At 42.3% G+C, this 22,676-nt stretch overlaps 1 protein-coding gene across 1 annotated transcript in view; it reads left to right on the plus strand.

The window, feature by feature from the left end:
* LOC133618808 (cadherin-4-like) overlaps window positions 1-22,676 on the plus strand; it is a 628,483-nt gene that overhangs the window by 498,012 nt on the left and 107,795 nt on the right. The window contains exon 6 of the mRNA XM_061979541.2: window positions 15,328-15,483. Coding sequence (XP_061835525.2) covers window positions 15,328-15,483 — 156 coding nt within the window. The remainder of the gene's footprint in view (window positions 1-15,327; window positions 15,484-22,676) is intronic.

Below are 22,676 nucleotides of genomic sequence, written 5' to 3' on the forward strand. Positions count from 1 at the left end.
TTGAGGCAAAAGGAGCTCCAACCAAGTATTGAGTATTGTACATGCTCATATTTTTCATTTTCATACTTTTCAGTTGGCCAACATTTCTAAAAATCCCTTTTTTGTATTAGCCTTAAGTAATATTCTAATTTTGTGACACATGGAATTTTGGATTTTCATTTGTTGCCACTTCAAATCATCAAAATTAAATGAAATAAACATTTGAATGCATCAGTCTGTGTGCAATGAATAAATATAATGTACAAGTTACACCTTTTGAATGCAATTACTGAAATAAATCAAGTTTTTCAAAATATTCTAATTTACTGGCTTTTACCTGTAATATATATTTGTCTGCATACAATAATGTTTTATTCCAGACTCGTCGGTACTCACCGCTGTCTGACACAAAGCTTGCCGTGCCATTGCGTAAATCTTCCCAGCTGCAAGACAATGATTCTTCCGCTGGTTCACATCTGTAAATCTTGTAATGACTTTTACTTATACTCAAGTTTGATGTCTTCTTGGTGCTGCTTCAGAGCCCAGAACCTCACTAAACTGTAGTTTAGCTTTTTTTTTTAAAAGTCGCAAATTAGATATTTGTTTTGTTCTTTTAAAACTGGGGTACTTGAAACTTTGTGTCACCAAGTAGAATTCAAACTGTAAATCCCGTCCCCCACTCTGCGCACCTCGTTCATAGTTCCCACCGAGTCTCCTCCTTTCTTGAAGTGCGCAAAATCGCGCACGAGCGCACTACGTGCACACGCATAAGTTGTTGACAGTCTGAAGTCCGTTGCAGACTATCGGTAACACACGTCGCCACGCAAAAGAATACAGGAAAACAGCCACTTGAGCGTCCAGAGTTAGTCCAAGACTGGCCCTCAATGCCCTCCATCTTGAACACGATATTATCGGCCGATAGATACTTTAAAATGTAATGTCGGAAATTATAGGTATCGGTTTCATGATTATCGTTATCTGTTCCAAAAAGTAAAATATATGACTTTTTAAAACGCGCTGTGCACACGGACGTAGGGAGAAGTACAGAGTGCCAATAAACCTTAAAGGCACTTCCTTTGCGTGCCGGCCCAGTCACATAATATCTACGGCTTTTCACGCACAAGTTAATGCAAAGCATACTTGGTCAACAGCCATACAGGTGACACTGAGGGTGGCCATATAAACATCGTTAACACTGTTGCAAATATGCGCCACACTGTGAACCCACACCAAACAAGAATGACAAACACATTTCGGGAGAACATTCCCACCATAACACAACATAAACACAACAGAACAAATACCCAGAAGCCCTTGCAGCACTAACTCTTCCGGGACGATACAATATACCCCCCCCTCCCAACCACACACACACCTCAACCCCGCCCACCTCAACCTCCTCATAGTCTCTCTCAGGGAGAGCATGTCCCAAATTCCAAGCTGCTGTTTTGAGGCATGTTAAAAAAAAAGAATGCACTTTGTGACTTCAATAATAAGTATGGCAGTGCCATGTTGGCATTTTTTTCCATAACTTGAGTTGATTTATTTTGGAAAACCTTGTTACATTGTTTAATGCATCCAGCGGGGCATCACAACAAAATTAGGCATAATAATGTGTTAATTCCACGACTGTATATATCGGTATCGGTTGATATCGGTATCGGTAATTAAGAGTTAGACAATATCGGAATATCGGATATCGGTAAAAAAGCCATTATCGGACATCTCTACCTGGAACCAATATTTATTCGGGTTTTGGCTTTTCTTTGTTTTTTTTAGACATCTAGCGTCTTTCTTTTCTTCCTCTGATTTCCTCTTTTTGGGGTTTTTAGCAGTACATGTTGTAACAGCAAGCGCAGGTATTGCAATCTTTCCAGGTGGGTGTTCATGCTTTACTGAAAACAAGTTTGCACCATGCACACACTTCACTATAAATTGCGTCAGCCAATGAGGAGGCTCCTTCGTGGGTTCTGCTCACCCCTCCTTTCTCTAAATCCTGTGGTTGGATCTGGAGGGGTTTAGAGAATCAGAATCAGAATCAGCTTTATTGTCATTACGCAAGGTAACGAGATTGAGGCCATTCCATACAGTGCGATGTGTGCATGCTAGAAAAACAGTGTGCAAATATATAAAAATATAAAAAATATAGAAGTGCAATGAATATGGTGTGAAATGAATATATACATGAAAAAACAAAACAAAAACAGGGTGGTTGGTGGAATGGGTTATTGCACCGAAGAGAAGGCAGTTATGAGGGACAATGGGGCAGTCCGTTCAGGATGGTTATGGCCCTGGGGAAGAAGCTGTTCTTTAGCCTGTTTGTTTTGGTTTTAATGCACCTGTAGCGCTTCCCAGAGGGCAGCAGGTGGAACAGGTCAGAGCCAGGGTGGGTGCTGTCCTTGATGATGGCACTGGCTCTGTTGAGGCAGCGGGAGGTGTAGATGTCCGTCAGAGAGGGGAGAGGGCGGCCGATGATCTTCTGAGCCGTCTTGACCACTCTTTGCAGCCTCTCCCTGTCTGCTGCAGTGCAGCTGCCGTACCATACTGTAATACAGTAGGTCAGCAGGCTCTCGATGGACGAGCGGTAGAAGGTCAGCAGCAGGTCAGGCTTCAGGTTGTACTTCCCGAGGACTCTAAGGAAGTGTAGCCGCTGCTGAGCCTTCTTGATGATTGATGTGGTGTTGACTGTCCAGGAAAAGTCATTAGAGATGTGGACTCCAAGGTACCTGAAGGTGTGGACCCTCTCTACACGCTCGCCGTTGATGTAGAGGGGGGCAGGGTCGGTGCTGCTCCTCCTGAAGTCGACGATGATCTCTCTGGTCTTGCTGGTGTTGAGAGCGAGGTTGTTCTCCGAAGACCAGGCCGTCAGCTTCAGGACCTCTTCCCTGTAGACAGCCTCGTCACCCCTGGAGATGAGCCCGACCACTGTGGTATCGTCGGCGAACTTGACGGTAAGGTTGTCACTGTGGGCCGGACTGCAGTCATGGGTGTAGAGGCAGTAGAGGAGGGGGCTCAGCACACAGCCCTGTGGGGAGCCGATGCTCAGCGTGCGGGAGGATGAGAGGTGCGGGCCAAGTCTCACATTCTGGGGTCGGTCCGTTAGGAAGTCCCTTATCCAGGCGTTTGTGAGAGGGGGGAGGCCAAGAGTGTCCAGTTTATTGCAGAGTCTGTCCGGGATTATTGTATTGAAGGCAGAGCTATAATCCACAGAGAGCATCCGGACGTAGCTCTGCTGCTGCTCCAGGTGGTTCAGAGCAGAGTGGAGAGCAACAGCGATGGCGTCCTCTGTGGACCTGTTCGCCCGGTATGCGAACTGGTGGGGGTCGAAGTCTGGAGGGATATGGTCCTTGATGTGCTGGAGAATAAGTCGCTCGAAGCACTTCATGATTACCGGAGTGAGGGCCACTGGTCGGTAATCATTCAGGCTGGTGATGGGAGACTTCTTCGGCACCGGGATTATTGTAGATGACTTCAGGCAGGATGGGATGACTGCCTGAGCCAGGGAGAGGTTGAAGATCCTGGTGAGGGGGGGAGCGAGCTGGTGGGCGCACGTCCTGAGCACCTTTCCAGGTACTCCGTCTGGTCCGGTAGCCTTCCTGGGGTTCACAGCCAGGAGCACTCGTCTGACACTGTGCTCCTGTACAGTGAGTGGAGTGGTGCCGGAGCCCGGTGGGGGCGGGGGCAGGGCTGGAGCAGATGAGTGTCGCTGGGGGGTTTCGAAACGGGCAAAGAAACAGTTAAGCTCCTCTGCCAGTGTCGCACTCTGATCCGCAGTTGTCATATTGCAGCCTCTGAAGTTCGTGATGTCATGAATGCCCCGCCACACCTCCCGTGAGTTTTTGCTGGACAGATGGGACTCTATGCACCTCCTGTGGTCCGCCTTTGCTTTTTTAATCCCTCTCTTCAGGTCGGCTCTAGCAACACTGTACTGTGCCCTGTCCCCTGACCTGAAGGCTGCGTCGCGGGCCCTGAGGAGTGTGCGGACCTGGCTGGTCATCCAGGGTTTCTTGTTGGGGTAAACCCGGATGGTTTTTTCCACAGTCACATTCCCGATGCAGAACTTTATGTAGTCCAGCACCGTTCCTGTGGCTGTCTCCAGCTCCTGTTGTTGGAAGAGGTCCCAGTCTGTGTGTTGGAAGCAGTCCTGAAGTTTGGGGAGTGCATCGTCAGGCCAGGTCGTAACAGTCTTTGTGATGGGCCTGGCCTGGCGTCTGATGGGGGTGTAGGTAGGAGAGAGCAGGAGGGAAAGATGGTCTGACTGTCCAAGCTGGGGGAGGGGTGTAGCTCTGTACGCGTGCTTTATGTTGGTATACACGTGGTCCAGGGTGTTCTTGCCCCTTGTAGAACACTTCACGTGCTGGTAGAACTTAGGGAGTACAGTCTTCAGATTGGCCTTATTAAAATCCCCTGCTATGATATGAATACCGTCGGGGTGGGCCCGCTGCTGTTCGTTGACGGTGTTCAGCAGAAGAGAGAGCGCTGTGTTTACTTTGGCGTCCGGTGGAATATACACAGCCGTGATGATAACAACAGACAGCTCTCTCGGGAGAAAAAAAGGCCGACATCTAACAGACTCCACGTCCGGGCAACAGTGCTGTTCAGTGATTGTCCCGTTGTTGCACCAGTTCTCATGCACGTAGATACAGAGCCCCCCTCCTCTGCTCTTACCGGAGTCCTTAGTTCTGTCCCGGCGGAGCAGAGTGCGGCCGGCTAGCTGCATGCTAGCATCGGGTATTTCCGGGTGAAGCCAGGTTTCGGTGATAATCATAGCACAACAGTCCCGAACATAGCGGTTTCCAGCAAGTTGTAACTCCAGGTCGTCCATCTTCTGTACGAGGGATCTGGCATTAGAGAGGAACAGGCTCGGTAGAGGTGGCTTGTGGGGTTGTTTCCTAAGCCTGAGCAAGACGCCGGACCTGCGGCCACGCTTCTGCTTCCTCTCCCTCCTCCGTCTGCGCCGTCTCCCAGACCCGACAACAAACCACGGAGAGCCCTGTGCTCTCGCTATGTCATCTGGGATGTTGTGCTGGTGGTGAAAGTCGCTCGAAACAGATATCTGGTGCGAGTTCCCGATATCCAAGAGTGACTGGCGGGTATACCGGGTGTTTGCAGTACAGGTGGTGCACAAAAGGAAAAAAAACATGAAGAAAAGAAGGAAGAAAGAGCACTGAAATGGAGAGCCGTAAGCCGCTGCGTCTGTGCGCGCCGCCAGAAAGACAAAATATTTTGTCTTCCGGGGTTTTATTTACATAAATACTGATTCATAAGGCACAGACAGCACGCAGACGTACAATTTTTTCAGAAATGATTACTGTTACGATATACTGTATGATGCTAGTGATTTTTTTTTTAGTTAAAGAATATAATTTAAGTACCCAAGTTTTAAAAGAAAGGCCGTATTATTTTCCTAAATATGTTCAATTAACTTTAGGAGGTTTGTTCATAATATAACTGCTGTAGTACCAGTGTTAGGAAAAAACGCTGTTAGTTTTCCTAGTAACGAATAATCAAACTAATTTATTTGATGTATGTTATTACGCTGTTACTGATACATGGCATGCTACTTTTGATGCGGGCAAGACAGCTTTAGAATCCCTGCATTTTCACTTCAGGAAGTAGCTCTTTACTAGTGCAAGCGGCAGCGAACACACACACACACACACATACACACACACATACACACACTGGTAGTAAAAAACATTCAGTAAAGTAGCAATCATCAACAAAAATAATCCTGGAATACCCTGTTTAGGCACGTTGAAACACTTTATTATTATCAGTGAACATATTTCACAGGCGCTGCAGTCAACAATCTCCTTCCAACCTGCAGACTATCAATGCTGAGCTAAAACAGCCAATGAGCGCACCTTCAGTGACGTCACGCTTTACTTGGCAACAAGAACCGCCTTTGAAAGGCACGCACTCTTTTCTCATGAAACATCTCTCAACTGCATACACCAGATAATTGAAAGTTAAAACTTTCCCGGGTAATTAATTACATCTATTAAAGAATAATTATGGAAGTAATTCAATTACTTTTTTGGGAAAGTAAAGAATAACTGAATCTATTTTTTTTTAGTAATTTTCCTAACACTGATGGATGGGTGTATAGCTCATCCAGTATGTTACTGACACCTACTGACCAGTCTGGATACACTACAACATATCACCATCTGTTTATTTCTCTTTTAAAAATACTGTAGATTCAACTGATTGTCCACTACTGGAATAATCTAACAAATCCGATTTGAGTATGAACATTCTTAGTCAAAGACAGCCCTAAAGTTAATAGTGGTTTGGGAAAAGAGGACATGCATGACAAAAACTTAATGTGAGAATACCAGAGAACTGTTTAAAACACTCCCATAGCAAAATGTTTAACAACGCTACTGCATCACTATTATTCGAAACACATGCATGTGTTTTACGCCATGTTTGCAGTGCCATGTGAACAGGAATCATGTTGACAATAGGTCATCTATACACAAAACGTTTCACCAGTCAATACTTTACTCTTTTTACAAGATTCTTACTGTTTAACTGTAGCTTCAATAGCATCCATGCGCTAATGTGGGAGGAAAAACGAATTGCTTGGAATGTCAATACAGCCACCGTCCCAAACACGGTGACATACACTACATTGCCAAAAGTATTTGGCCACCTGCCTTGACTCACATCTGAACTTGAAGTGCCATTCCATCCCTAACCCAATGTTCAATATGATGACAGTCCACCTTTTGCAGCTAATACAGCTTCAACTCTTCTGGGAAGGCTGTCCAAAATTGTTGCAGAGGAATTTTCTACCATTCTTCCAAAAGCGCATTGGTGAGGTCACACACTGATACTGGTTGAGAAGGCCTGGCTCTCAGTTTCGGTTGTAATTCATCCCAATGGTGTTCTATCGGGTTCAGGTCAGGACTCTGCAGGCCAGTCAAGGTGATCCACACCAAACTCTGTCATCCATGTCTTTATGGACCTTGCTTTGTACACTGGTGCACAGTCATGTTGGAAGAGGAAGGGGCCCGCTCCAAACTGTTCCCGCAAGGTTGGGAGCATGGAATTGTCCAAATTGTTTTGGTATCCTGGAGCATTCAAAGTTCCTTTCACTGGAACTAAGGGGGCAAGCCCAACTCCTGAAAAACAACCCCACACCATAAGTCCTCCTACACCGAATTTCACACTTGGCACAATGCAGTCCGAAATGTACCGTTCTCCTAGCAACCTCCAAACCCAGACTTGTCCATCAGATTACCAGATGAAAAAGCGTGATTCATCACTCCAGAGAAGGCGTCTCCACTGCTCTAGAGTCCATGCTTTACACCACTGCATCCGACGCTTTGCATTGGACTTGGTGATGTATGGCTTAAATGCAGCTGATCGGCCTAGGGATGTCCGATAATGGCTTTTTGCCGATATCTGATATCCCGATTTTGTCCAACTCTTTAATTACCGATACCGATATCAACCGATATATACAGTCGTGGAATTAACACATTATTATGCCTAATTTGGACAACCAGGTATGGTGAAGATAAGGTACTTTGAAAAAAAAAATAAGATAAATAAATTAAAAACATTTTCTTGAATAAAAAAGAAAGTAAAACAATATAAAAACAGTTACATAGAAACTAGTAATTAATGACAATTGGTAAAATTAACTGTTAAAGATTAGTACTATTAGTGGACCAACCATGTGTGCTTACGGACTGTATCCCTTGCAGACTGTATTGATATATATTGATATATAATGTAGGAACCAGAATATTAATAACAGAAAGAAACAACCCTTTTGTGTGAATGAGTGTGAATGGGGAGGAAGGGTTTTTGGGTTGGTGCACTAATTGTAAGTGTATCTTGTGTTTTTTATGTTGATTTAATAACATTTTTTTTAAAAAACGATACCGATAATAAAAAAAACGATACCGATAATTTCCGATATTACATTTTAACGCATTTATCGGCCGATATTATCGGACATCTCTAGATCGGCCATGGAAACCCATTCCATGGAGCTCTCTGCGTACTGTATGTGGGCTAATTGGAAAGTCACAAGAAGTTTGGACTGACTGTGCAGAAAGTCTTTGCACTATGCGCTTCAGCATCCGCTGATCCCTCTCTGTCAGTTTACGTGGCCTACCACTTCGTGGCTGAGTTGCTGTTGTTCCCAAACTCTTCACTTTTCTTATAATAAAGCCGGCAGTTGACTTTGGAATATTTAGGAGCGAGGAAATTACACGACTGGATTTGTTGCACAAGTGGCATCCTGTGACAGTTCCACGCTGGAAATCACTGAGCTCCTGAGAGCGACCCATTCTTTCACAAATGTTTGTAGAAACAGTCTCCATGCCTAAGTGCTTGATTTTATACACCTGTGGCCAGGCCAAGTGATTAGGACACCTGATTCTGATCATTTGGATGGGTGGCCAAATACTTTTGGCAATATAGTGTATGATGACAAGAATAAAATCAAAGAGGAAATGGAATTCATGGGCTCTATGGCTTCCTAACTAGGGAGGATTTATTTCATGGCAAGGCCAACAGACTAAAGTCATTTCATTTTTCATGCATGCTGTCTGTCCTCATGGAGACCTGAAGCAAAGCAAGTGAAAGTGATGAGGGAGAGCACAGCGTAGGGAAGAGATCAGAGGAAATAGGCAGAGGGAAGCTGAGCCTGAGTGAAAGAGTTGAAATGGAGTCAGGAGGAGAAGGTAACGTTGAGACAAAGAAAGGGGAGGAAAAGAGGGAATGAGCAAGGAGGGTAAAATATGTAAGACTGTAATTACGGTACCTGCATCTTCAAACGGGACATGATAGATCGCTGAGTCTGCACTCTGGCCTGTCCTTTCTCTCCGAGTCGAGGGAAGTCTTTTCAGGACATTTTAGAATTCAGGACTATGAAAAGTCTTTGAAGGAGTAGAAGTTGCAGTTTGTTCATGCTCATACATTTATGCATGGGAAGGAAAGTGCCCTATTCAAACCTGCACAATTAGCACTGACAGGATCTTGTGACAGCTCCTGATCACTTTCTTCTGGTCGGGAGCGGATGGTTCATGTTTGTTTATTTAATCAGAAAGACACGCCTCATGTGGTCCTGTCGTGGTTGACGACAAGGAGGTGATAGGCAGTGTTGGTGATGGTGACAGGTATGTTTGCACCAGTGCGGAGAGGCAGGATGACACCTGTCGAGGATGTTATGTCCTTCCTATGCCCTTATTAGTTGCTCTGGCTCTTTTTCCTCAGCAGGGCACCATTCTTGGCTTGTCAGACAGGAGGCTAAATTGTTTCCTCAAGTGGTGAAAGATGGAGACAACTTTAGACAAACTATTCTGGTGCATTCAGCCTCTTCACTGAAGTAGTCATTGAATCGGTGAAAAAGCTGTCGAGTCTTCTGTGTTTAGGTGTGTGTGTGTGTGTGTGTGTGTGTGTGTGTCTCCTGTACGAGCAGAAGCCCATGTGTAATAAACCTCCAATTTTTATATTTCTATAACTTTTTTATTCGCTATTTACACCACATGCTCGAGTCTGCTATATACATTATATCAACTGCCATGGTCACACCTGCTTCGTCATATATTGTAGCTCACAAAAGTGAGTACACCCCTCGCATTTCAGCAATGTTTATTCTTATAGACAATACTACAGAAATGTATTTTGCAAATGACTTATATCCTGATCTATTAAGATCAAAATGACACATGCTAAATAGTGTATGCAGACGATAAAACGGTGTACTATTAGTGGGCATGTTGCTGGTGACTGCGTGTACAAAGTGGTAAAGATCGGCCTACTGTATCAAAATAGGGATTTTGCATGCATTCTTGCTGTCACCATGGAGAAACTTATTTCCTCCAACATTTATGGCATCATATAATCCAGACCTGGGCATTCTGCGGCCCGCGGGCCACATCCGGCCCTTTGTGCGTCCCTGTCCGGCTCGCGTGAGGCCAATCATAAATTACAAAATACATTTTAAAAAGTATCTATGTCGAGTGTGCAATACAACGGTGCTGCTTTTGTTTTGAAAAGCGTTATTTGTATTACTTCCGTGTGGACGTATGCGCGTGAGTGAATGTGAACAGCGGCAATCACAAATTACAAAATAAAGTTTAAAAAACATCTATGTCGTGCGTGCAATACAACTGTGCTGCTTTTATTTTGAAAAGTGTTATTTATGGACGTATGTCCGGGTGTAACCTGTGAGTGAAGGTGCACAGCGACAAGTGATGCCCGGTTATCCCCGAGACGCTAAAAAGAGAAAAGTTGATGACGAATGCCGTGTTTTCAACAAGACATGGACTGCCAAGTATTTCTTTACAGAAATTAAAGGTAAAGCCGTGTGCTTAATTAAGCACGAGGAAAAATACCGGAATCTGTTTGATGAAGCGCGCGCAAGGGAGGCTGATGCGTTGATGGTAAAACTGCAAACCCAACAAGGACTTTTTGCCATATTTCACACCCCCGGATATGCAGCCGTCAGGACAAGTTTCGTAATTTCTCACAAAATCGCCAGAAAAGGTAAGGCGTTTTCTGACGGAGAGTTTATTAAGCAGTGCTTATTGGACTCTGTTGCGCTGATATGCCCGGAAACTTGGAGCTTCAGGTAAAGAACAGAACGGCCGACTTTGACTGTTTTTCGCTGGCTTTGGATGAGAGCTGCGATGTACGTGACACCGCCCAGCTGCTCATCTTCTTGCGTGGGATAACTGCTGACTTTCAAATCACGGAGGAGCTGGCAGCCATGCAGTCAATTAAAAGGGACTGACTTGTTCACATAGGTAAATGTGTGTTTGGACATGTTAGGAATGAAATGGGACAAGCTGGCAGGTGTGGCAACAGATGGCTGTCCAAATCTGACGGGGAAAAATGTTGGACTTTTAAAGAGGATGCAGGATAAACTTTAAATTAACCCTGTGCAGAAATTGACATTTTTGCATTGTATTGTACATCAGGAAGTGTAGTGTAAGGCAGTGTTAAAAATAAAACCATCAAAAGCAATCTGCTTTTGTATAAAGTTAAGTTTGGTTAAATGAAAGTATTATTATTATTATTGATTATTAATATTATTATTATTTATTTTACGGTATATCAAAAATAATATTGAGCAAAATTTAATTGAAATATTGTCGATGTGGCCCTCCAGTAGTGCTCGGGTTGCTCATGCGGCCCCCGGTAAAGATTAATTGCCCACCCTGATATAATCCAACCTGTGGCGGTTTGTCGTGTTTACGGCATGCAGCACACAAATATAATCTGTACTTGTCATGATTATTAGTTATAATTATTATTAGTTGGTGGTATTTTGTTTTATTTCCTGTCCATTGCTCTTTTTTTTGTGTTTCTATTTCCTGTTTGTCTCCTTTTTGCCACGCTTATCCTGTCTGACTGCTGGCTCCCTCACCTGTCCCTTATTGGCAATCAGGACAAACCTATTCTTGGTTGCCAATTAGGATGCGTTTTATACCAACTCCTTTTCTATGGACAGGGCTGGATCATTGTGCTTTGTACCTCCATGTTGCATAGCTTTCCCTATGCGTCCTGTGACGGGTTTTCCTTTTTGTGGACGTCCATTCTGCACAATTTTTCTCATTAAAAACACTGCGCCTGCCGTCTCTCCATCCTGGGGTCATGACCAACACTACCGTGACAGGAAACGTAACATGTACCACCTTCTCTGGCCTATATAGAAGCACGATCTAAAAAAACAAAACCTTTTTTTGCACACTGAAGGTGCGCTCTGGGAGGCTCTGCGGTGTTGTGCAAGACATTTTTTCGTAAAGGAAATCATTTAGAATAATACTTTCCTACGTAAAAAAATGAGCACCATTAAAATAGAATCGCCAGCAGAGACCAAAACGAATCAATTGAATTTGTTTTAATCAGCCCATCAAGTCATCCAGCATCTATAAAATGGCGAATAGATGATGTGTCTAATATTTTTATTTCTGACAGTCTATATATGTTGACACTTACACAGACGGAATATTCTCTCTGTCTGTTGACTGTATTCACAACCTTTCTCATAGCAATCTGTGCGTGACTGTGCCAGTTTATACGAAAACCCCAGACGTGCTAAATATCGTTGTAAAACAGTGGCTGCAAAACAGTTTCTTATTGAATCACATTTCAAGCCCTAAATTATTATATTTGCATTTTCTACTACCAGTCTTGTGGGTATTTATATAATCAGCCTATATTTTGCATATCCATGAAGACAAACACCTTAAATGGATTGTGCTTACTATTTTTGCTAATTGAAAAGCTAGCTTAATAGAGCACCTTTCCAGAAGGTACAAGACAATAAAACATTGTTGAGAACTTGTTGAATTAGGTCTTGACATTGAGCAACTCAAACCTAACATTGGAACAAAATGCTTTTTGACGACGTTTGTATCAATGTTGGGTTCTGACGTTGATTTGACCATTGAATTTTCATCATTTTCCAACCAATATTTTACAACACTAATACAACACTGAAACAACATGCTTTTTGACAACGTTTATTCAATGTCAGGTTGTGACGTTGATTTGACCAATGTGGTTACTTCCCAACCAACAACGTGTATCCAACATTAGACACCAGCGTTGTCATAATTTACAAATACAACTGTTTTGCAACATTGTTTCAAAGTCAGTTATAAAGGACATGTATGTATAATCAACGTTGTATCAATGTCTTGTGCCTGCTGGGTTTGTGCGGGCTCTCAAATTTTGCACACGCTTTAATACACGCAACCCTTTAGGTAGATCAGGCCCTGAGAGTATAGTTGAAGTTTTTGATACTTGTCGTTCTTTAATTCAATCAAAACTGGTATTTTCATTCAGACCAGTAGTTTCCAGGGTTGAGTTTGACACTAGCTTTATGTAATGATGACTTCTTGTAAGCATTGAGTTGTGAAGATTATGTGATTTGTGTGGTGGGTTATAGAATATATTATGTTATGTTAATTGTGTGACGACAGGATGTGCTCACATACAGGGCACAGAGTATAATTGAGCCATTTTGGCTAATGTTCTGTGGCTGTCATGTATTTAATGGACAAAGATGGGACGCTGGTTTGGACTCCCTCTATTTGGACATTACATTAAAAAGCCATCAAAATGAGTTCCAATTACACAGCACGTCTGTCCAATTTACTGGCCAAACCTTGCAAGGCACTCTGTTCTTTCCAGATGTCTATCTTGTCAGAAACGAGATTCAGGTCTTTTTTTTTTTTACCATACTCTGCGCCCTATGTATTGTATATTCATGAGTATCTACTGTTCATAGTAAGGGTATAAATTAGTTCTTCCAATCATCCAGGGTGGACGCTCCCCTTTCCTCTCCCTTATCTCTCCTGCTTGCTTCTTTGTCTTGTCTTGTCTTAACTTTCTTGTACCATCTTTTTGCACTGCTCTCCAAATCTAAACATTGGAACTATTTAACTAGCCTCAACAAAATTGACAAGATCTTGGGTTTGTGGGAACCTGCTTGTCGTGACGAAGCGGTTGTTGATGGACATACGACGGACTCTTGGGAGAAGAAGGAGTGCAGCGTGCCTGGCGACCCTTTCAGTCGAGGACGTGAATACATCCACCTATTCAGACTAATGACAACAGGACATCTGCTGATTTTGAGTAAGCGTTACTCTGAATTGTTGACAAATTGGAAGTTGCTGGCAGTCTTCAAAGTACCCCAAAGGTGCCACAAATGATTGGAGGATGCGGGAAGAACTGTGGACACTTGTGATTTGGATCACATCGGACTGTCTGCCCGCAGGATGAATTTTGAGCATCATTCATAGACAATTTAGAGTGAAAAGCACATTTTATTTTCACTCGCATACAAAACATTCTAACTTGGATTGTTTCCCTGGCTTCGAGACTCTCCCGGAGGACAGTGCGGCGAAGACACAACAAACTCCCTTCTTGTCTCTCATGGACACACACCTGTTGTTGTTGACTTTGGACTAGCGACTGCACGACATCAAGGCCACGGAACAGAGGCACGCTGCAGGCTTACACACACACATGCATCCACAAAAATATACGCAACACACACATACCCCACCCCCTATTCAACGCCCTTGACGTGAATCCCTTAGGGGTGATGGATGGATGGGCAGCGCCTGAAGAGCTGCAGCCAGCCACCGTAGCCCCCACTCCCTGCCCTCTGTTGGCAGGTCTCGAGATGGATGTTGTGATATGTATATGTGCTTTGCTATGGAGGTTTTTTCCCACTCCAGACGGGGCCCCCTTAAGAGCCCAATCTAGATTGTATTTTTTTACTCATCCTCCCCCAGCGTTTACCTTTTTCCCATCTTTTACAGGGCGCCTTGTAGCGACCCATCAGCGTTCCTGTTCTGTAACCCTGTACACTGTTTGTTTGTCTATTCTTGAACGGGTTTGTGCTGAAAGCAAAGTTTTGTTGTACCTGTGCAATGACAATAAAGACCTACCGAATGTTGTTGTTTTTTCTACCAACATTTGTTTGGTACGTAATACATATAAACATGTTTCACTCCACTGCTCCCACAGTGGAGTGTTTTAAGTCTCGTCTTAGGACCCACTTTTATTCTCTGGCTTTTAACACTACGTGAGTTGTGTGATCCTCTGTGTTTTTAAATTTTGATTTCTATTTATTGTTTTAATTAGTTTTATCCTTTAAAATCATTTTTAATCATATTTATTTTTATATTGTTTTTATATTGGTTTTATATTTAAAAATATTGCTTTTAATATTGTTGTGCAGCACTTTGGAAACACTTTTCTTGTTTAAATGTGCTATATAAATAAAGTGGATTGGATTGGATTGGATTCTGACACAGCTAACTGTGTTTTTAATCAGTCTTTTAATTCCTAGTCTAATTGTTATTTCTGATCAGGACATGTTTGCATACTCAGCTTGACACCAGACAGTCATTAAAAATCAACAATAAATGTGTCTTGATTCTTTTTCTTCCCCCTTTTGAAGTATTGGATTTCGTATATATATATTTTTTTGAAGCGGTGCAAACAGAATGGCCTTCGCGGCCGCACTAATGAAGTCCTTGAGTATGCGATAGCTTGAAATGTCATTCTGTGATGAATTTGTGTGAACGGTGTGTGTGCTCTATGTGTCCTTTTCTGTGTGTGTTTCTTGTGAATAATATGGAATATCTGGTCCTAGAGATCACAATGCTTCAAGGACACAATTATTGAACTCAGAGACTGTAAATAATCTTTGAATAATAAACACCTCATGGTGGTGTGCACATTGGACCAACATTTGATGCAATGTGATTTTATTATAGTCTATATAAGTTTGAAAATGTACTTAAAAAAACTATTTAGTCTTCTGCTCAATAATATATAATTTTTTTGCTGCAATAGATTCGCTCAGACCAAGATCAGGACATCTCCATCCGATACAGCATCACTGGGGTGGGAGCAGATCAACCACCGAATGAGGTCTTCAACATCGACCCTGTGCTTGGAAAGATGTTCGTTACCAAACCTCTGGACCGAGAACATCGGTCATCTTATCATGTGAGTTTGTCGACTGCAGTGGTCACCAACCTTTTCGAGCCCAAGATCCCTGGTCTGAACCAAAAACCATATGTATATATATATATATATATATATATATATATATATATATATATATATATATATATATGTCCATACAAATATATATATGTATATATATACGTATTTATATACATATATATATACATATTTATACATATATATATATATATATATATATATATAACTGTATATATATACATACTGTATACCGTATATTACCAAATAAACGCCCTTGTGCAAATAACCGCCCATGTCCTAATAGCCGCCCGGGGTCTGACCCCATTTTGTGAAATAAACGCCTCTTCCTAATAAACGCCTATGTCCAAATAGCCGCCCATGGGCTGTTATTTGCATAATTTAGATTAAAATCATATTGACTTCATTAAACCCAATTTATAAGCTAAAAGGAAAAGCAAAGGTGCAATAATTCTGGTCATTACGGTAACAGCAGACGTTACGTGGGGATTCTGGGTAATCAACATATTGCAATGGGTGACCGCATATAGCGTAACACACTCAACGACAACAACAAACCCACGAGGAAAAGTTTCAACATGGCAAGCAACAGCAGCAGTGAGTTGAATGAACAGGATACCGGTACACCACAACTGATGGACGGGAATACTTTAAGGGGGAAGAACAGAAAGTTTGACTTAAAGTTCAAGCTAGCGGTTGTGAAGTATGCGGAGCAGAATTCTGGTTTGGCAGCGGCCAGGCAGTTTAACGTTGACCCAAAACGTGTACGAGAATGGAAACAAAAAAAGGGAGAACTACAATCTCAGTCGGCAATCGATGGAAAACGGGCTCGCTTATCTGGTGGAGGTAGGAAGAAAGTGAGCGACGAGCTTGATGCTAATTTGTGTCAGTGGATACATCACGTTCGTGGACTGAACCACCGTGTGTCCCGCAAAATGATCCGCATTAAGGCAAAGGACAGTGACAGTATTATTGTTCTGTTTTGATGGTGGGTTTTATACTTGAGTACTTGGTACCATAATTTTATTTTTCCCGGTAGGCTGCTTTATTTAAAAAGTTTATTTATTTTTAGTATTTGTATTCTATTTGACAATTGTTGCACTCCTGTCATGCTGAGGCCTTGTTGATCTCTTGTCTTTTGATAGTCTTGTTTTTTTGTTTGTGTGTTTACATTAGCTTTTACATTTAAAGTTTTTAGTACGAAAAACAATACTGGACACTGACCATTGTAACCAAATAATGGCCTGGTGCAGGCTGGTGCAAAAATAAATAAAAGCCTTGTGCAAATAACCGCCCATGTCCTAATAGCCGCCCGGGGTCTGACCCCATTTTGTGAAATAAACGCCTGGGCTACTATTTGGTAATATACGGTATATAGATATTTATACATGTGTACAAAACTAGTGAAATTGGCACGTTGTGAAAATCGTAAATAAAAACAGAATACAATGATTTGCAAATCCTTTTCAACTTATATTCAATTGAATAGACTGCAAAAACAAGATATTTAATGTTCAAACTGAGAAACTTATTTGTTTTGCAAATAATCATTAATTTAGAATTTATTGTCAGCAACACTGTGTTACATGGCCTGTCCTGTTAACAACACTCAGTAATTGTTTGGGAACTGAGGAGAACAATTTTTTAAGGATTTCATTTGGAATTTTTTCCCATTCTTGCTTGACGTACAGCTTAAGTTGTTCAACAGTCCGGGTTCTCCGTTGTGGTATTTTAGGCTTTATATTGCGGCACACATTTTCAATGGGAGACAGGTCTGGATTACAGGCAGGCCAGTCTAGTACCCGCACTCTTTTACGATTAAGTCACGTTGTTGTAACACGTGGCTTGGCATTGTCTTGCTTGGATGGCAGCATATGTTGTTCCAAAACCTGTATGTACCTTTCAGCATTAATGGTGCCTTCACAGGTGTGTAAGTTACCCATGTCTTGGGCACTAATACACCCCCATACCATCACAGATGCTGGCTTTTTAACTTTGCGCCTATAACAACCCGGATTGTTATAGGCCTCTTTGTTCCGGAGGACACAACGTCCACAGTTTCCAAAAACAGTTTGAAATGTGGACTCGTCAGACCACAGAACAGTTTTCCACTTTGTATCAGTCCATCTTTGATGAGCTCGGGCCCAGCGAAGCCGGCGGCGTTTCTGGGTGTTGATGATAAATGGCTTTCGCTTTGCATAGTAGAGTTTTAACTTGTAGTTACAGATGTAGTGGCGAACTATAGTTACTGACAGAGGTTTTCTGAAGTGTTCCTGAGCCCATGTGGTGATATCCTTTACACACTAATGTCGCTTTTTGATGCAGTACCGCCTGAGGGATCGAAGGTCTGTAATATCATCGATTACGTGCAGTGATTTATCCAGATTCTCTGAACCTTTTGATGATATTACAGACCGTAGATGTTTAAATTCCTAAATTCCTTGCAATAGCTTGTTGACAAATGTTGTTCTTAAACTGTCTGACAATTTTCTCACACATTTTTTCACATAGTGGTGACCCTTGCCCCATCCTTGTTTGTGAATGACTGAGAATTTCATGGAAGCTGCTTTTATACCCAATCATGGCAGCCACCTGTTCCCAATTAGCCTGTTCACCTGTGAGATTTTCCAATGTTTGATGAAACGTTGCAGTCAGTTCGCAATTCTTTTTAGACAGAAGTTACATTTTAAAGGTCAGATTCCATTTAGATTCGAACTACCTCCTGATGTGGCCCAAATCTGATGCGAAAAGATCAGATTTGAAGCACTTTGGAGCATTTAGACTGGCAAAAAAAAATTGATCTGTGTCACCCAAGGGCAAAACATCCGATTTTGTGCCCAGGGGACTGAGTTTAATTAAAGGGGAACATTATCACAATTTCAGAAGGGTTAAAACCATTAAAAATCAGTTCCCAGTGGCTTATTTTATTTTTCGAAGTTTTTTTCAAAATGTTACCCATCACGCAATAGCCCTAAAAAAAGCTTCAAAGTGCCTGATTTTAACCATCGTTATATACACCCGTCCATTTTCCTGTGACGTCACATACTGATGCCAATACAAACAAACATGGCGGATGGACAGCAAGGTATAGCGACATTAGCTCGAATTCAGACTCGGATTTCAGCGGCTTAAGCGAAATTGAAGAAGAAACTGAAGCTATTGAGCCATATCGGTTTGAACCGTATGCAAGCGAAACCGACGAAAACGACACGACAGCCAGCGACACGGGAGAAAGCGAGGACGAATTTGGCGATCGCCTTCTAACCAACGATTGGTATGTGTTTGTTTTTAAAGTGTTGTAATGTTTTTAAGCTAAATTATTGGTAAACACAGTTTATGTATAATAATTTACGTAAAACCGCGAGTAATGAATAAAGTTTTCATCAATTAATATATTCTGTAGACATACCCTCATCCGCTCTCTTTTCCTGAAAGCTGATCTGTCCAGTTTTGGAGTTGATGTCAACAGGCCAGGGAAGCTAGGGTCGATATTCTTCTCTTGATCATCTTCGGTGGCTTAAGGGACGGTAGAAGCGGTCTGAGCCAAGACATCCAAGGGGTTTAGCTCGCTCGTCTGCGGGAACAAACTGCCGCCATTGCTTGCCGTGCTACCGTGGTCCTTTGTCCCTGAATAGCTCACACACTCCGGCAGATTCAATGGGGGTCTGGCGGCAGATTTCTTTGACTTTATCGTTGGAAATGAATCTGCTTTGAGTGTCGCAGGATATCCACACATTCTTGCCATCTCTGTCGTAGCATAGCTTTCGTCGGAAAAGTGTGCGGAACAAACAACTGACCATTTTCGTCGGCTTTCCCCACACCCTCGTATTTTGAACAACATTCGTCCAATTTCTTGCCACTTTCGCATCTTTGGGCTACTGGTGCAACTTGAATCCGTCCCTGTTCGTGTTGTTACACCCTCCGACAACACACCGACGAGGCATGATGTCTCCAAGGTACGGAAAACAGTAGAAAAAACGGAAAATAACAGAGCTGATTTGACTCGGTGTTTGTAATGTGTTTGCTTCCCGATGTGACGTCACGTCATCGCTCCGAGAGCGAATAATAGAAAGGCGTTTAATTCGCCAAAATTCACCCATTTAGAGTTCAGAAATCGGTTAAAAAAATATATGGTCTTTTTTCTGCAACATCAAGGTATATATTGACGCTTACATAGGTCTGGTGATAATGTTCCCCTTTAAACATACTGTGTTTGTTTAACTAAAATCCACTTAGACAGACCAAATGTTTGTGTTCTTTTATTTCTAAAGAAGAAGTGCTCACCATGCTACAGGATGCATTCTTCCAAGAAAACCTTGAAGCTTTTGGCGTCCAATCCGTCCCGATGTTGTCTCGTTGCCAAACACGAAACACTGTATTGTACCCGCTTTGCTTCCCCCCACTCCGCATGCATTCCAAGATAATAACTATAATGTAAAACCAGAATTACATTTTGCCTTCTTTAAACATAGCTGTAATCTCAAACTCCTGCTGCTATTGAATTAAGAATGTGTGCTCACATGTGGGATGTTTGGAAGAGGGTGGGCCCAGATAAAGGACCTCGCTCTCAGCTGGCGAGATGGGATAGCAGAGCACGGATATTGGGTGCAGGACAGATCAGACAATGCAGTGGAGAAAGTAAAGTCAAATTAACCTCCTGGAGACCTGGAGTCGCAATTTCGGTGGAGGTGCAAAATGGAAGTAGATGGTGAAGAAGAGAGGATGGGCTCCAGTGGAGTGGATCTTCACCTCTTAGCGTCAACGGCGGCAACAGAGGCTACTGCTTACTCGATATCCTGCTGCAATGACCTTGCAGAAGATTTCACTTATCTGGCTCTCATGTTCTCGCAGTATCCAAAAAGCGTATTACCATCAGCCGAGCTCTGATGAAAGACTTCCTAAATTCTCCATACATGAACAAGGAATAGAATGTTCTTATGTCAAAAGACTTCCCAATGTATTTCTTTTCCTCAGGGCTTCCTCGACTGTAGTAGCTTTCAGTCAATTTCACATTCCTTTTGATGAATATTCTTTGCTTCAAGTTCAAAACTATACAACAGTGTACATTTCCCTTTAGGGATTATAATAAGCATTGGAAAAATAATGTAGTGCACCCACATGTGCTGTGTGGGCTGTTTGATCGGTACTGATGGCTGACATTTAGATAAGAGATATAGATAAACTTGCATTTTTTGCAGAAGAATGAAACACAATCTGACCTATGCAGTCTTTGGAAAAATACTGTGAAAAATAATTTATTAAAGTTACTCTTAATTTTGCCAAATAAGTAATTGAATTAATAACGGAATTACTCTTTAATATATGTAATTAATTACTAGGGGAACTAATTATTGCATTACTTTAAAAAAAGGAAAACATTCCAAATACCTGGCATATACAGTTGAGATGTGTCATGAGACCAGAGTGTGTGTATGTGCCTTTAAAAGGCAGTGCCTGTTGCTAAGTGACATCAGCGCACAGACAGAAGCAACATTAGCTCAGCTGTGTTTATTTGTTATTGTTAGCTTAGCAACAGTAGTTTGCAGGCAGTGACTGCAGCTTTGTTTAAAGGGGAACATTATCACAATTTCAGAATTGTTAAAACCATTAAAAATCAGTTCCCAGTGGCTTATTATATTTTTTGAAGTTTTTTTCAAAATTTTACCTATCACGCAATATCCCTAAAAAAAGCTTCATAGTGCCTGATTTTAACCACCCGTCCATTTTCCTGTGACGTCACATAGTGAAGCCAACACAAACAAACATGGCGGAAAGAACAGCAAGCTATAGCGACATTAGCTCGGATTCATACTCGGATTTCAGCGGCTTAAGCGATTCAACAGATTACGAATGTATTGAAACGGATGGTTGTAGTGTGGAGGCAGGTAGCGAAAACGAAATTGAAGAAGAAACTGAAGCTATTGAGCCATATGCAAGCGAAGCCGACGAAAACGACACGACAGCCAGCGACACGGGAGAAAGCGAGGACGAATTTGGCGATCGCCTTCTAACCAACGATTGGTATGTGTTTGTTTGGCATTAAAGGAAACTAACAACTATGAACTAGGTTTACAGCATATGAAATACATTTGGCAACAACATGCACTTTGAGAGTGCAGACAGCCCAATTTTCATCAATTAATATATTCTGTAGACATACCCTCATGTCAGCAGGCCAGGAAAGCTAGGGTCGATATTCTTCTCTTGATCATCTGCGGGACGGTGTGAGCCAAGACATCCAGGGGGGTTTAGCTCGCTCGTCTGTGGGAACAAACTGCCGCCATTGCTTGCCGTGCTACCGAGGTCCTTTGTCCCTGAATTGCTCACACACTCCGGCAGATTCAATGGGGATCTGGCGGCAGATTTCTTTGACTTTATCGTTGGAAATGCATCTGCTTTGAGTGTCGCAGGATATCCACACATTCTTGCCATCTCTGTCGTAGCATAGCTTTCGTCGGTAAAGTGTGCGGAACAAACGTTCAATTTCTTGCCACTTTCGCATCTTTGGGCCACTGGTGCAACTTGAATCCGTCCCTGTTTGTGTTGTTACACCCTCCGACAACACACCGACGAGGCATGATGTCTCCAAGGTACGGAAAACAGTCGAAAAAACGGAAAATAACAGAGCTGATTTGACTCGGTGTTTGAGAAAATGGCGGATTGCTTCCCGATGCGACGTCACGTTGTGACGTCATCGCTCCGAGAGCGAATATTAGAAAGGCGTTTAATTCGCCAAAATTCACCAATTTAGAGTTCGGAAATCGGTTAAAAAAATATATGATCTTTTTTCTGCAACATCAAGGTGTATATTGACGCTTACATAGGTCTGGTGATAATGTTCCCCTTTAATATTTTCACTGGATTGTTTTATGTCACTCAGTGTGTAACATTACATGTATTTATAGGCACAATGCATGTAGTTTTAGGCAGAGTTTTGGTACTAACCTTTGGTTCGGTACAGACGCCTATCGATTTCCCAAACGGTACACATTAAAAGTGAAGTACAGGACGTCTTTCTTGCATCATGCATCTACTTGATTAACAAATAGAGTGCAGCCCAGCTTTTGGCTAGTCGGAGTCATGGCTATCAATAATGTTAAGAAGAACCGGAAGACCCTTTTCCTTCATTAAAACAGACATTTGGGTCATTACAAAATTGGATTAGTTGTTGAACT

Source organism: Nerophis lumbriciformis, linkage group LG01 (assembly GCF_033978685.3).
Source record: "Nerophis lumbriciformis linkage group LG01, RoL_Nlum_v2.1, whole genome shotgun sequence".
Taxonomy (NCBI): Eukaryota; Metazoa; Chordata; class Actinopteri; order Syngnathiformes; family Syngnathidae; genus Nerophis; species Nerophis lumbriciformis.